This window comes from Aspergillus homomorphus (assembly GCF_003184865.1).
Source record: "Aspergillus homomorphus CBS 101889 unplaced genomic scaffold BO97scaffold_1, whole genome shotgun sequence".
Taxonomy (NCBI): Eukaryota; Fungi; Ascomycota; class Eurotiomycetes; order Eurotiales; family Aspergillaceae; genus Aspergillus; species Aspergillus homomorphus.
In genome coordinates this window covers 1941429-1954974 of record NW_020291887.1, presented here as the reverse complement: position 1 = coordinate 1954974, position 13546 = coordinate 1941429, and the positions used below count along the sequence as shown (strand labels likewise).

The 13546-nt window shown below is 53.7% G+C and overlaps 5 protein-coding genes across 5 annotated transcripts; 2 read left to right on the top strand and 3 right to left on the bottom strand.

Moving 5' to 3' along the window:
* Positions 1-808: 808 nt before the first annotated feature.
* Positions 809-3370, bottom strand: BO97DRAFT_333341 (LIM domain-binding protein; the record flags this gene model as incomplete). Its single annotated transcript, XM_025691355.1, has 5 exons — positions 809-1330; positions 1387-1659; positions 1718-2005; positions 2062-2945; positions 3064-3370. The coding sequence occupies 5 exons, from the start codon at positions 3368-3370 to the stop codon at positions 809-811; spliced, it is 2274 nt and encodes a 757-aa protein (XP_025556951.1).
* A 2649-nt stretch (positions 3371-6019) lies between these two features.
* On the top strand, positions 6020-9155 carry BO97DRAFT_402287 (ATP-binding protein). Its single transcript, XM_025694466.1, has one exon. The coding sequence runs from the start codon at positions 6100-6102 to the stop codon at positions 8977-8979; it is 2880 nt and encodes a 959-aa protein (XP_025556950.1). The 5' UTR covers positions 6020-6099; the 3' UTR covers positions 8980-9155.
* On the bottom strand, positions 9020-9442 carry BO97DRAFT_14840 (uncharacterized protein). The gene has a single exon (XM_025690153.1). It carries the CDS (start codon positions 9294-9296, stop codon positions 9060-9062), a length of 237 nt encoding a protein of 78 aa, XP_025556949.1. The 5' UTR covers positions 9297-9442; the 3' UTR covers positions 9020-9059.
* Positions 9378-11216, top strand: BO97DRAFT_402286 (DUF4050 domain-containing protein). Its single transcript, XM_025694465.1, has 2 exons — positions 9378-10774; positions 10842-11216. Exons 1-2 carry the CDS (start codon positions 9589-9591, stop codon positions 10865-10867), a joined length of 1212 nt encoding a protein of 403 aa, XP_025556948.1. The 5' UTR covers positions 9378-9588; the 3' UTR covers positions 10868-11216.
* A 223-nt stretch (positions 11217-11439) lies between these two features.
* BO97DRAFT_439607 (terpene synthase family protein) lies at positions 11440-13505 on the bottom strand (the record flags this gene model as incomplete). Its single annotated transcript, XM_025697995.1, has 3 exons — positions 11440-12445; positions 12495-12591; positions 12810-13505. 3 exons carry the CDS (start codon positions 13503-13505, stop codon positions 11610-11612), a joined length of 1629 nt encoding a protein of 542 aa, XP_025556947.1. The 3' UTR covers positions 11440-11609.
* Positions 13506-13546: the final 41 nt, after the last annotated feature.

The window sequence follows — 13546 nt, the reverse complement described above, 5'->3', positions numbered from 1 at the left end:
AGAGAGATAAAAGATAAGTATGGCGGGGCGGTGGAGGGGCATAGCATCCATACTACTAGACGACCACTGCCGATGGCCCCCCGCGATTGGCGCCCAGATCCGACGGCTAAAGCGGGCGGTTGCAACCTAAGTAGTAAATGCACCAGAGAACTACTCATGTAAGTTACGGTAGCAACACACTGCATCAGAAAATTGAAATGAACTGAAATGCTCTCTTACACAACAATGCAGCAACGCAGCTATCAAAACATTATGTTCCAAAAACAAGCCTGACGCCAGAGCAAGGGGACACAGAGATAAGAGGAAGAAAGATCACGTCAATCGCCAAGGTAAAAGTGGATATCAAATAAAGCAGCTCCACAAGCACAACATTCACTGCAACGACGTTCATACACACGTCAACTCCGACAAGACGACGCTTGAGGAGATGGAAGGAGATCAAAGGAAAACACAAAATGACTGTCCGGACAATGATCGGGTCTAGATGCAATGTCATCAGGTTCAATCACAAGTACAACCGACTCAGATAGCGCGTCGCCAATCGAGCCCGTCGCTCTTCTATTTGCAATTGAACCAGTCCATATCGACCCAACCTCCGCAAAAAGAACAGCAAGTAGCAACCAAACCCAACAAGTATGTTCAATGGCCAAGGAGACAAAAATGAAACCCGCAGATGAGAAGGAAAGCATCATAAAAGAGAGGCCTCGCACAGGTATCCTCAAGGTACGCCGTTTCCCCGCCTGATGAGACTGCAATAATATGAGATGACAGGCAACAAAAAGCAATCCAAACCACTATTATTCTAGAATTAAGCGCCTCCTTTTTGCTTCTTCGCTCCCACGCGTGGACTAGCCTTGACCTTGGCCGGCACGGGGCCGGGCGCCCCGTTCAAATCCGGACCAGTATCATCGTTCTCCATCTTCACCGTGCTAGCCCGGCGCCGCTTGCTTCCCACATTGGGACTGGCACTTGCACTGGTCCCTTGCTGAACATTGCTCTGAACTTGACCTTGCGGCATAGTAGGACCCGCCAGGTGGGTTGGTGCAGGACTGGGATGTCCGGAAACACTTAGATGGGGTGACCCTTGAGCAGGGGGTAAGCCTAGATGAGCCATGGCGGGGGAAGCGAATTGGTTGGGGCCGTTTATGCTGGGAGCGCGAGGCTGGCCTTGTTGCATGGCCGGGTTCATCTGAACGGGCATAAAGCCAGTATTAGGAACTTGGTTCTGCATATTATTCACCAAGTTGCGCAGCGAGTCCCACGGTGTCATTTGGGGGTTTTGTTGGGAGAATTGCATCAAAAATTGCATAGAAGCAATCGTCTCCGAGACCTGCATTGCCATATGTATCAGTATAGCCCAGGAATTGTCGAGAAGTGACCGCTCACCTCCAAGAACTGCATCACGGCGCCTGGAACACCATTCAAAGTCACCATAGACTCAGGTAACGTGACCGCGGGCGGTGGCGGCTGCTTCTGCTGGGCACGCTTGCCTGCGTTCTTGGTAACCTTGGGGCTTTGCTTTTGCTGGTCTGCTGCTTGCTCCAAGGCATGTAGTTGGCTGCGAGGCAGATATTCCGTATGGTTCAACATAACAATGTCCAACATCTCGATTTTGTTGTTGATGTCAAAATGTGCCGTCATCGTTCCGTTCGCAAAGAGCTGTCCGCGCTGTCAGTGATCTCTGTGTTGATCAAATTTCACCGGTTGAAATTCCTACCTGAGTATCGTTGGTGAACCAGTAAATGAAGGAAGTTTTGGGGCTCTCCACAATGTGACCTCCATTTGGCGAGTCCCGCTCCCGAGCACCATCCACAACCATCTGAATCTGGCGGATACCACTCGTGAACTGAGTGTAGTAATAGCGAGGCAATGCAACAGTCCCGATCTCAAACTGTTTTGAACCAGTCTGGTGGTTGTAGACGCCTTGACGCAAGACACCCCCAGGAGCATAAAACCGACCCACGAAATTGTGCCAATAGAGAAGATCATGTGCCTCACCACGGCTCTGTGAAACGTTAGCATGTCTATCCTTTAGACGTGCGTATACTTCGATCGACATACTTGGAAGCCGCTAAGGTGTTCTGCGAAGCTGTTCAGGTGAAGAATTGCCGCCCCTTTCATTGCCATTCGCTGTTGCATTATCATCGCCGCTGAGTTCTGCTGCTGTTGCTGCTGCGCTGCCTTCAGCTGAGCCTCCTGAGGCATCATGGGAGGCTGCGGTTGGCCTTGAGCAGGGCCCTGCTGGTTTTGTGGTGGCTGCGGTTGCGGTTGCGGGGGTTGCGGAGGCTGCTGTTGCGGCCCGGGCTGCTGCGACTGCGGCAGTTGCTGCGGAGGCGGATTTGGGGTAGGCTGCGCCTGCGGAGCAGGGGGCTGCTGCGGAGGCTGCGGGGGCTGGGTGGTAGGGATCTGCGACGGATTCGGTTGCGGAGTCGCGCTCCCCTGATGCGGTGGAGGGCCGGGCTGGGGCTGGGGCGTTGCGCTTTGTGCGTCGTGCACGCTCTGCGGTTGCGGTGCCGCTCTTTGCTGGGGAGTCTGCTGTCCTGGTTGAACGGCGGGGCCCGCCTGCTGGACTTGCTGGACTTGCTGAGCTTGATGCGCCTGCTGAGCCTGCTGGGCCTGTTGAGCTTGCTGAGCCTGCTGCGCTTGTTGCGCTTGTTGGGCCTGCTGAATAGCAAACAAATGCTGCTGCTGTTGTTGTTGAATATTCTGCGCTTGTCCATGGGGCATTTGCTGAAGTTGCATCTGCATATTGACGGGTCGCATTCCTTGGTTCGCTTGCATGGCGGCGACATGAGCGGCAGTCAAGCCGGCGGGATTACCATTGGGTAACGACACTGGAAGTCCCCCATGCTGCTGCTGATGTTGCTGTTGCTGCTGCTGGAGCATAAGGCGCTGTCTCATCATCTGTTGCTGCTGCTGGTGCATCAGTTGTGGATTGTTGGCGACTAGAGCAGAGTACAGCACATTAGCAAGAGATCACGCTGATCGACCACTGAGAAGCAGTACACGCCAGCCCGAGGACGGTTTACGGACTCGCGGCGCGATTGGGGAAAGAGAACCTACATTGTTGAGCAAAGTGAGGCTGCTGAAACATATGTGCCTGAGCCGGGCCCAAGTGAGAGAGAGCATGAGCCTGTACTGGTCCTCCAGGCCCCGTTGTTCCAGCACCTGGGGGCATGCCTGCCATCATGGGTCCACCTTGACTGACCTGAGGTCCTCCGGGAGCCGACACACCGGGGTGCACCGCCTGCACCATCCCGGCCCCAGGATGAGCATTGGGATGTTGACCAGGCGCCATTGGATGACCTGGCGGCATACTGGGATGCTGTGGGATGCCTTGATGGGCGGGAAACGGTTGCGCCATCATCATCGCTGTGCTACGAAGCCGCCGATGACGGGACTCCTCGGAATCGGTGAGGGAGGCGAAAAGTTTAGAAAGAAGTCAGCCAGAGAGGAGAGGCTGAGCGATAAAGCGACCGACAGCAGAAGGACAGGAGCCGGAGGTAAAGAGAGAATAAGAGAGAGAGGGAGATGAGGTGAGAGAGGTTTTGGGGGGAGGGGACCGGTCGAAGCGGACGTCGGACTGAACGACGAGCGCGCTTGACGTGGAGGGCACAACAGGACCGTTTTTAGTGCCGGAGCGGAGGCCAAGACGCAGCTGACAGGCGATTGAGCCTGCGTCGGTATCGTCCAGGACCACCCAAGATCTGCAGCATGGATCGGACCGGCCTAATCACCTGTTGCCCGCCAGATCGGTGGGGAATGGGGTGGACAAATTCCTTGTTCTGTACAATGTCTGTAGCGTCAGTACAGATTAGTCAGAAGGGTGTGTGGAAGGAAATGAAGGGGAAGAAAGCAAGAGAGAAGGAGGAGAGAAGTGGGCGAGGAAGAGGCGGGAGGTTGGGAGAGGGGGGGGGGGAGAGAGAAGGAGAGAGGATATAGGCGGGAGAGACAGAGGGTGAGGGCGCGGTTCGTAGGGAAGATTTGGGGTAGCAGTTTTTGGTAGAGAATGGGAAACGCGAAAAGGAAAGGAATGGGATGGAGAATACAATAATGCATACACGGGAATTAGACTTAATGGTTAGTTAGGGGGAGGCGGGAGAAGGAAGAACAAGTGTGGAGGGGCTGCCACCACCACCGCTTTAGGGGCCGACGGGAAGACGAAGAGAGGGAGAAAGAGCGGGAGAGAAGGGGAGAAAGAGGGAAGAGAAGAGAGAGGAAAGAGAGAGAGAATCAGATGGGGAGACAAGAATGATGAACCGAAGGGGAGGGAGGAGGGAGGGAGGGAGAGTCGAGAGAGTCGAGACAGACAGACAGAGAGAGAGGGAAGAGAGACGGACCGGCAGGCACTGTTCCTCAAGTCGCGCGATCGCAGAGAGATGGACGGGGACGGAGACGTGTTGGCAGTCAGTCGACCAGAGTTACTCGCTCGGAATTAACGAAATTGCAAATACTTGTAGATGTCTTAACGACCCGTGGTGGAAAAGAGAGAATTGATAAGTTGAATTCAGTCAGAGAATGACACTCATAATGAGAGATGATTCTTTGCAGCTCTACTTGACCGACCGACAGTACAGTACAATCAATAATAGTAGGTACTAGGTAGTAGTCGGGTAGGTAGGTATCTTTTCCTGCCTCCCGTTCTCCATTCTGATGAGGCCTTTTTCTGCCTTTTCCTCCGATCGGCGAATCGCCGCCCGTTCCTTGTTCAGAGTCACGCTACATCCCAGTCGGGTAAGGCTTGCTACCACGTGATAGACGGATCATTATCGCTCCGTGGTGGGCTTCACTTTTTTTTCTTCTTATAACCGCTTTTTGTTTTTGCTTTTCTCTTCTTCTCTTCCTTCAACACAGTATTGTCCCGGCTGCAAAATCCGTGGGAAGCGAGAAGCCACGAAGCTGGCAAGCCGAAAAGGCAAAATGTTGTCTGGCGCATGATTTTGAAATCGGTTCCTTGCAGGTCGGGGAACAGGCTTCATCTCATCTCCGCTACCGTGTTGGTTCTGGCAATCAGACCATCAACTTCGCTAACTGATCAGGTCACATCAGCAGATCTGTTCTTCGTTGCAGGGTTAGTCCTATCCCCTATTTTCACTCATTCATCACCGTGCAAGTTGTTTCGAAGATGATAAAACCTTTTTTACTTCTTTATCCTCTGAATCGTCCATGAGGAGATAGTTCGGACCTCCCTTTCCCGGTTGGTCTGCTACTTGCCAGTATATTTAGTCTGAGAAACAACTCGCATCATTCCCTGTGATCAACACTACTTGTTTCCTCAAACATTGAAGTTCGTTGAACCTTGGCTAATGAATACTAAAGCAGTTTTGCCTCTTCGAGTATCACGACAATTAAGTGACGTCGAGCGCACGAAGGACCGGATCGTGCGCTACAAAAATCCGGGTGACATCAGGCTGTCGGCTAGCCGTTGATCATGGTCTTTCTCGTGGCGGTCTCCGAAAGTATAGTTTTAGCTACTTTGAAATGCTAGAAGATTCTTGATCATACCTGTTCTCTCACATCATACGTATCGTAGTCATTGATGTCCAGCGAAATCTTTGCTTGTTTAGGGCTGCCCAGCATCACGTCTGGGAACACTCCACTGTGAGACTTCGTGGCAGATCCTTTACTGCTTGCCAGCATACTGGCCGTAGTTTCCTGCTCTGTTGTAGTTGTATCTGAGCTACTTCTGTTGCATGTGCTGATTCTACTATCAGTGTGTCTCGTAGCACAAATGCAGCGCGTTATTAAGATACATCGGCTCTTCTCCAGTAGTGTCTTCACAATTCCGCGCCTATAGCTTCTAATACTTGACCCGTACTGCGCAAGATCGTGCTGCCCCATCATAGATCTGCTGCGGCATCATCTCTGATGGCGCGGTTCTAGACTTTGCGCTGGCCGGCTTTCATTGCAGATCACGGTACTATCACGTGACAATCTTCTTCTCTCCGCCCAGCAGGAACCCGACGAGGTGAAGAAGTCCTTGTCCGAGCTTCTAGTTGCGTCTCTTCCGCTAATGCAGACGACGCCTTCCTGCGGCATTAGCAGTCTACTCAGTACCTGGTAATCTGGCGGCCTAGCTTGCCGTGGATGTATCAGTCAATGCCGTCAGGCAGGTTCCTTCGGACCCTGGCCCGACCCTGTCGGTTCATCGCCCATCGCCGCTATCCCGCCGCGGTCCTCACCCATTCACGACGATTCCACCCCTCGCCAGCATGGCTCTCATCCACCCCTTCTGATCCGCACCACCCCCATGATTCGGCGAAAGACACTATCACTGGTGGAATTCCAACCCACAATGCTGAGCCAGACCTTTCCCAGCGCAATACCACCGAGACCAAACCGGCGTCAGACAAAAATGAGCAGAAGGACGCGAAACCCTACGGCTCGGCGATCCGAAGAGCAATGAGGAACCGGAAACCTTCAGCAGAATTGGCTGATCCTGCTCCCACGGTACCCGACTGGTTTCGTGAGCGCAACATCGTGGTCCATGAAAGGAAGGGCGACAGCGCTGGGGTCTCCGTACAGCAAGTGCAGATTCGGTCGTCATCGGAAATCAATGCGGAGAAAGAGTTACCCGTGGAACAACTCGGTCAAGGTGGAGAGGGAGTAACCCCGCCATCATCTGGCGAACCTGCGCCACAAGAAACACGCTATGCCTTGACAGATGCGATGTGGGAGGAACTTTGCGCGTCCGCACGCGCTGGTATGCGTCTGCCGCCGGCGAGATACGCCCAGGAACCCTCAGCCCGCAAATCACATCTGGTGCTGCACTATCCGGGCGCGGATGGGATATTGTTTCTGGATGCGATAGTGAGTAGGTTGGCGCATGAGCTCAGTGCGGACCTGGTGACGCTGAACGCGCAGGACATCGCTGAGTTATGCAGTGAGCAGGACCTGGCAGACACCGGTCTCACTAACCCGATCAGATCGCTCGGATACGATGTATATCGACCTACCTCGCCAGATGCTTCACTGGACATGGCCGATCTGAGCGAGGCCGACATGGAAGACGAAACCTCGGACCTATCACCTGGTGTTCGGGGCGCACGCCCAAGGTTCATCATAGGAAGTTCACGAGAAGGTGTTGACGTACCTCTGCCTAGTCTCGTGGGATTAAAATCGTTGGTGGCCTCGTTCAACGTCCCATCAGATAACGCGACGAATTGGGGACAAAATGCCGCATCGAAAACAGAGGCGAGGCGACTTCGACTTGCCCATGAGCTCATTTCCCCTGCTAGCAAGAAGCCTGCCCCGTCAACTCCGAAAAAAGCGAAGGACGACACGTCTACTAAATCGCAAGATCCCGAGCCTGGCGAGACCAACACTGCCCGCGACGTTATCATCCAGGTTCAAGACTATGGTGAAATCCAAAACACTCGTGAGGGCTCTAAGTTTATCGCCCTCTTGCAGAAAGCGATCGAAGAGAAGCGCAAGGCCGGGTCTCGGGTCTTGTTCGTCGGGACGGTCGCACAAGAAGCTGCACCTGACTCCGATGCCTCTCGGTTGATGCAGAACGCTTTCGATGATCAATTTTCTCAAATGGTGCTTGTGACGCCCGCCATGGGATCAGAGGCGGCAGCGCGTACATTCGCTGAGGACCGCCGGAAGCGGACGACAGATATCAACATCCGCCACCTCCAGGATATGCTTCGCACCCGACTCAGTGAACAAGCCTCCGCACTTAAAGACGATATCTTCCGTGATCGTTCCTGGCCACTGGAGTCATCCCTTATGGAGAAGAGTGGTTTGGAGGAGCGGTATTGGGCCTATACTCAAGTTCACTGGGCCTGTACTCTCGCACTTGGTTCTCTCAAGCCCGGTGAACAATTCGGTTTCGAGCACATCTGTCGAGGGATTGAGATGACGCAGCAGAGCGAGCGCGCCAAAAATGATTGGCTGCAAGAAAAAGCGCCTAAAGCCAAGACTGGAGATGCAGCGAATGATCGGGAGCGCTTGCTAAGCTCTTTACGCAAAACGTGCAACTCGCATGAGAAGAAATTGCTGAACGGAGTTGTTGATGCCCAAAGCATTCGGACGACATTTGCGGACGTCCATGTTCCTACAGAGACTATTGATGCTCTCAAAACGCTGACATCGCTGTCTCTCATTCGCCCTGAAGCTTTCACCTACGGTGTTCTGGCTACAGACAAGATCCCCGGTTTGCTGCTTTATGGCCCGCCTGGAACGGGTAAGACCCTCCTGGCCAAGGCTGTAGCTCGCGAGAGCGGTGCCACTGTCCTGGAAGTCAGCGGCTCGGAAGTTTATGATATGTACGTGGGAGAAGGCGAGAAGAATGTCAAGGCCATCTTCACGCTAGCGAAGAAGCTCAGCCCATGTGTTGTGTTCATCGACGAAGCTGATGCTATTTTCTGCTCCCGGACCGGCGCCAGCAGCCGCACGTCGCATCGGGAGCTCATCAATCAGTTCCTGCGCGAATGGGACGGGATGAATGACCTCTCCGCCTTCATCATGGTTGCCACGAATCGACCCTTTGACCTGGATGATGCTGTTCTCCGACGTCTTCCTCGACGCCTTCTCGTCGATCTCCCCACTGAACAGGATCGTCTTGCTATCTTGAAGATCCATTTGAAAGATGAACATCTCGACAGCTCAATCGACCTCGCAGAGTTGGCGCGTCGGACTCCGCTGTACTCGGGTTCTGACTTGAAAAATCTCTCGGTGGCTGCCGCGTTGGCCTGCGTGCGGGAGGAAAACGAACTGGCGACGCAGCACAAAGGCGAAGAACCCTACCAGTATCCAGCCCGACGCACCCTGACCTGGAAGCATTTCGAGCGTGGTATGGAGGAGATCAGTGCCTCGATCAGCGAGGACATGGCGTCCCTGTCCGCGATCCGGAAGTTCGACGAGCAATACGGCGACCGCAAAGGACGACGGAAGAAGAGTCCCGGCTGGGGATTTGTGCCGGCCGGCATGGACGCATCGGCGGCAGCAGAGGACGCTGCGCGCGTACGGACGTAACTTATGGGGCCACCCCGTTGAGTAAGTCTTTGGGTGGATGTTCTTATATAGATCGTCTGTTATTCTTCTACTACTTGGCTTTATAGGTATAGCATTGGACTGGGATGGGAAAGGAAGGCAGGCAATGACGATCGGTTGTACACTACTTTAGCGACATGAATCTGTATCATTACACCCGATATCTTTTGGAATAGAATTTGCTTGGTACATAGAAATGGAACCGGTACTTTTGCAATGAATGAACATAAGTGAAACCAAGTCAGCAGGCCCATACTGTAGGTATTTTTCCGGAAGAAGTAAGCCGGCGAGAATGACATCGACGAACGGCTGCCGCCCCTTGGATCAGCCAACCTTTTCGGCTCCTCTTTAGTTGCAACTCGAATTCACTACCCCAGCACGCTTGCTTCTCCCTCTCTCGCCTGAGCGTACCTTTTTCTCTCTCCCACCCGATTGCTGTTCTATTTCATCTCTCCTGCTTGGTTTCAGATTCTCCGGCCTGAATTTAATTTCCCTTACAGATCGGCGTCCTCATCCTTGAATTTTTTCCTTCTTCCCCGCAGCTACTATTTTTACCCCTCTGTGTCTGATCCGTCACATCGCATTGCCACCATGTCAACCACCGAGGCCCGCGATGCGGCCATCCGAGAGGCGAAGCAATATGTTCGCGACATTGTGCGAAATGATTGGGCCTTCGAATTATCCCCAGAATACGGTGTCCCATCGTTCTCGTCACCCCCAATCCCGGAGCAGGACGTGCTCGAATGGCGCCTGCGCGAATACGACAGCTCCGGCTCCGAACTTGAACCCCAGTCTTCCCCAACGATCAGTCCGGCCGACATTCAGCAGCTGCCTGGCTTCAGCCCTTCCGAACTCTTCAGCCCCATCGCGACACCTCTGGGAGATGATTCGGAGCGCCGGCGCAAACGTCGCCGCCAGATGGAGGAGGAGATGCGCTGGAACGAAGGGTTAAGAGTGTGGGTTGAGCGACGAGATGCGTGGTCGGGAGCCCAGACCAAGGACGAAATCCGCACCAAACACTTGAAAGAACACCAGCAAGAACACGGCGCCGAGTCGTCGTCGCTGTCATCGGACGCGGCGCAGAACCAGCAAGGGTCTTCTTCCCCCAGCGCGGCAAACCTCGTCGCCAGGACGGAAGCCTCTCTCAATCTCGGAGAGGCGAAAGATCTGGCGCCGCTAGACGGCGTTGAGACAGAGCAATCAGCAACCGCAGACGACAAGAAAGAACCGACTGCTTCCACGGAGACCACCATCATCGAACCCGGCCCCCACAAAGAGGCATCGAGCGCAACCACGACGACCTTATCAGATCATCCCACTGCACAACAACAGCCTCGAGCACTTGAAGAGCCGTTCATCCCAGTCGTCCCCTCCCTGATTTCGAGCACCAACCCCATCCGCGCCTCCATCACCCCAGCCATGTACCCCTCTATCTACTCCAAAGTCGTTGTCCAGGGTCTCACGCCCACCGTCCCCATCAACCTCGCCGATGTCACCAAAGCTATGGTCCAAGGCTGGAAAGCTGATGGCCAATGGCCCCCCAAACCGACGTCGATTGTCTTACAAGACGACGCCACCATCCCCCGTCGACCGGAAGACAGCACGACGACGGCAGCAGGCGGGGACCGCGCGCCTTCGTCGCCCGAGTCGAAACGCCGGAGCGGTGTCGCCAGTGCCGTCCGCAAGGTCTTCCATTTCTCAGGGTTTCATCCCCATCCGTTTCACCGGAGAGGATCTTCGAGTCAACAGAACAATGAAGCACAAACGCAAGCTGGCGGTGAGTCCGGAGCGAATATCGCGCAGTGAGTTTTGAGCAATCATGCTGAGACTTCGTTCGATTGCAGCTGCTGGACTCATAGTCCAGGAATAGTCTAAAAGCAGCACCAGCAGCAGCATCACCATGTCGGCCCAGCTCATTTATGAGCATACGCATTCCGTTTCTACCTATGTGTCCCGGATTGTGGGATGAGGTGTCCTTCCCTCCCTCTTGAATAATGACGACTTTCTTCTTCATATGCCACGTATGTACGCTTATGATTCAATCATGATACTCTGCTCGTTTCTTGGTCTTGCATGCTTCGAATTGCTATTTACTTTATGAAATATTTACTCTATGACGTAAGATGGTGGTGGTTTGGACCTTTCTCCTAGTATCATGCATTGATTTCACTATGCGTTTCACTTCTGGTTAGAGGATACAGCATATCCCAATTTGTCGTGACTGTATGTGTTTATGCACTGCAGATAGCCTGATCAATAATACTTTATCAGATGACTGAAGCAGCAACGATTCGCAATTGAAATGTGGTCTAGATCTTAGTTGGTTCGGGTTCAGGTTGATAAATTGATCTTGTGGGTAGTAATGGCTTCTTCCCCCAGGGTACTATTCGCTTCAGCAAGAACATCGTGGACCTTTCTCCTCCCTTCCAGCCCCAGCTCAGCCATCCTGAGCCCACGTCAAGCAACAAGAACACAGCACAGCGCGCCATTCACCACAGAACTACATCCTACCGAGGCAATTACAGTCTATCAGACATCCAACAAACAGAACAACAAGCAAACCACGAGCACAATCTCTCCACCACCCCCAGAAACACCACCCATCCAAAAACCTAAAACACCGTTACTTTTCCCTTCATCCCCTCAAGCTCCACCCGCAGCGCCGCCAACACAAACGCCTCACCTACATACGAGATCCCCTGCAGCACCTTCCCCATCAACAACCGATCCGGCTTCGGACTCCTGGGCACCGAATACCTCCACAGAAACCGCTTTCCCCTCGAAATCGCCCGCACAACATGCCCTCCATCCTCCTCTCCCACCGGACCCGCAGAATCCAGACGCGCCAGCGCCACGATCGCGTAGGCAGTCTCCTCGCAGCAATGCAGCCAGCCCCATGAGCCGTCGCCGTGCTGGTTTACCAGAATATGGGCGCGGATTTCCTTCAGAACGGTGGGTATAAGCTCGTGAGCTAGGTCGGGGCCGAAAGAAGCTGCTTCTGCTTCTGATTTTGATATTGTTTGTAGGCGAGAGCGAGCGGTTGCGCGATATGTAGGAGGGTGTAGTATGGCGAGATGTTCTACGAGCCATCGTTGAGCAAAGCGACTTCGGGCTTTCGGTTGGGGCGACACGTACCCATATGTCTGGATGGTCCTTTTGCCTTCTCCACTGGTTACAGAGGAAGCGCGCAGCTTCTCGATTTGAGGTGTATATGCGTTTGGGTTTGGGCTGTGCAGGAGGGCGTGGAGGATGTTGCTGTTGACACTGACGCTGGTGCTGGTGCTTGCGCTTGGTATCTGGTGGTTGGGTGTTGCGTTGTCGAAGGTCGCGAAGCTGGTTTCGGCTTCGAAGCGGCGTACTAGGTCTTTGGGGTCTAGCTGGTAGCCGTTTAGGCTCAGGGTTGTTAGGACCCGGGATGTGGTGTTGGCGTCTGGGTGGAGGGTTTTGGCTATATTTAAGTCAGTGGGTAATGCGATACGTGTATGGGATAGGCGTACTTGCGCCGATGACGCCGGTGGTTAGGTTGCGTCTTAGAGATCGGAGGGTGGCGCTTACTTGCTCGGCTCCCAGGGAGTCGGTTGTGAATCCGTTCTCCTGTAGGGTTAATCAGACCTGCATGTGTCACGTTAAGAGTGAGATGCTATATAGTTCCGATGGTTGTCATTGAAAGAATGGAGGAAGAGCTACCAAAGATGACTCGAAATGCTCCAGTGGGAAAACCCCTGCAACGGCACCATTACCCTGTCCAGCACCATGGACTACGACGTGTCGGAATAACCCTCGCACTGGGCACTCCATTTCGGGGAATACACCAGAAATGCCGCGGCGGATGCAGGCGAGGCCGTCACTCCGGCTGGAGTGACCAGATGGTCGAGTCGACTGAAGCCCAGCTTCTCGATGAACGCCTCAAGGGAGAAGAAATGCACCCGACAAGGCTCATTCTTGTACAGCCAGTCGAGATCCACGCTTGATGCCTTGTCATAATCTTGAAGAAGCTCCGCTTTGCATGGGAAAGCAAACACGGTGCCTTCTTTCTTTTGCAAGAGGCGTAGAAGCACAGGGAGGAGAAGCTCGTATCCGAAGTGAGTGATCCCTTGCAAACTCCAAGCGGAGGACCTATGATTCAGGAACTTTCTGGCGTGGGAGATTCGAGAAGAGATGTCGGCTGGTGGATCAGGAATTCGAGCATGTCGGCACAGAGCTAGTAGGGCTGCCAGCGAGTGGAGTATGCAGTCCGTCAGCCAGAAAAAACTTGGATACTTGAAAGCTTGGTCCGACTGCTTGAGCGCATCCCTTCCTCCGTCTGAATTCTGGGTCCTGAGCAGGTAGTCAAACCTCTCGGGGAAGAGCCATTCGCTTGCTCCGTCCGATTTGCGCTCCACAATCGCCAACCAGGCCGTATTGTAGATCGAAGGCGCCATGGAGCTGAAGCCATATTCCTCCTTGGAGTCTCTCGCCAGCTGCGCCACCAACTCACGCGCTCGTCTTTTCAAAGGGGCGTTAGCCATTTTGCGATAAATTAAGTCACAAATTGACGATAAGCATAGTT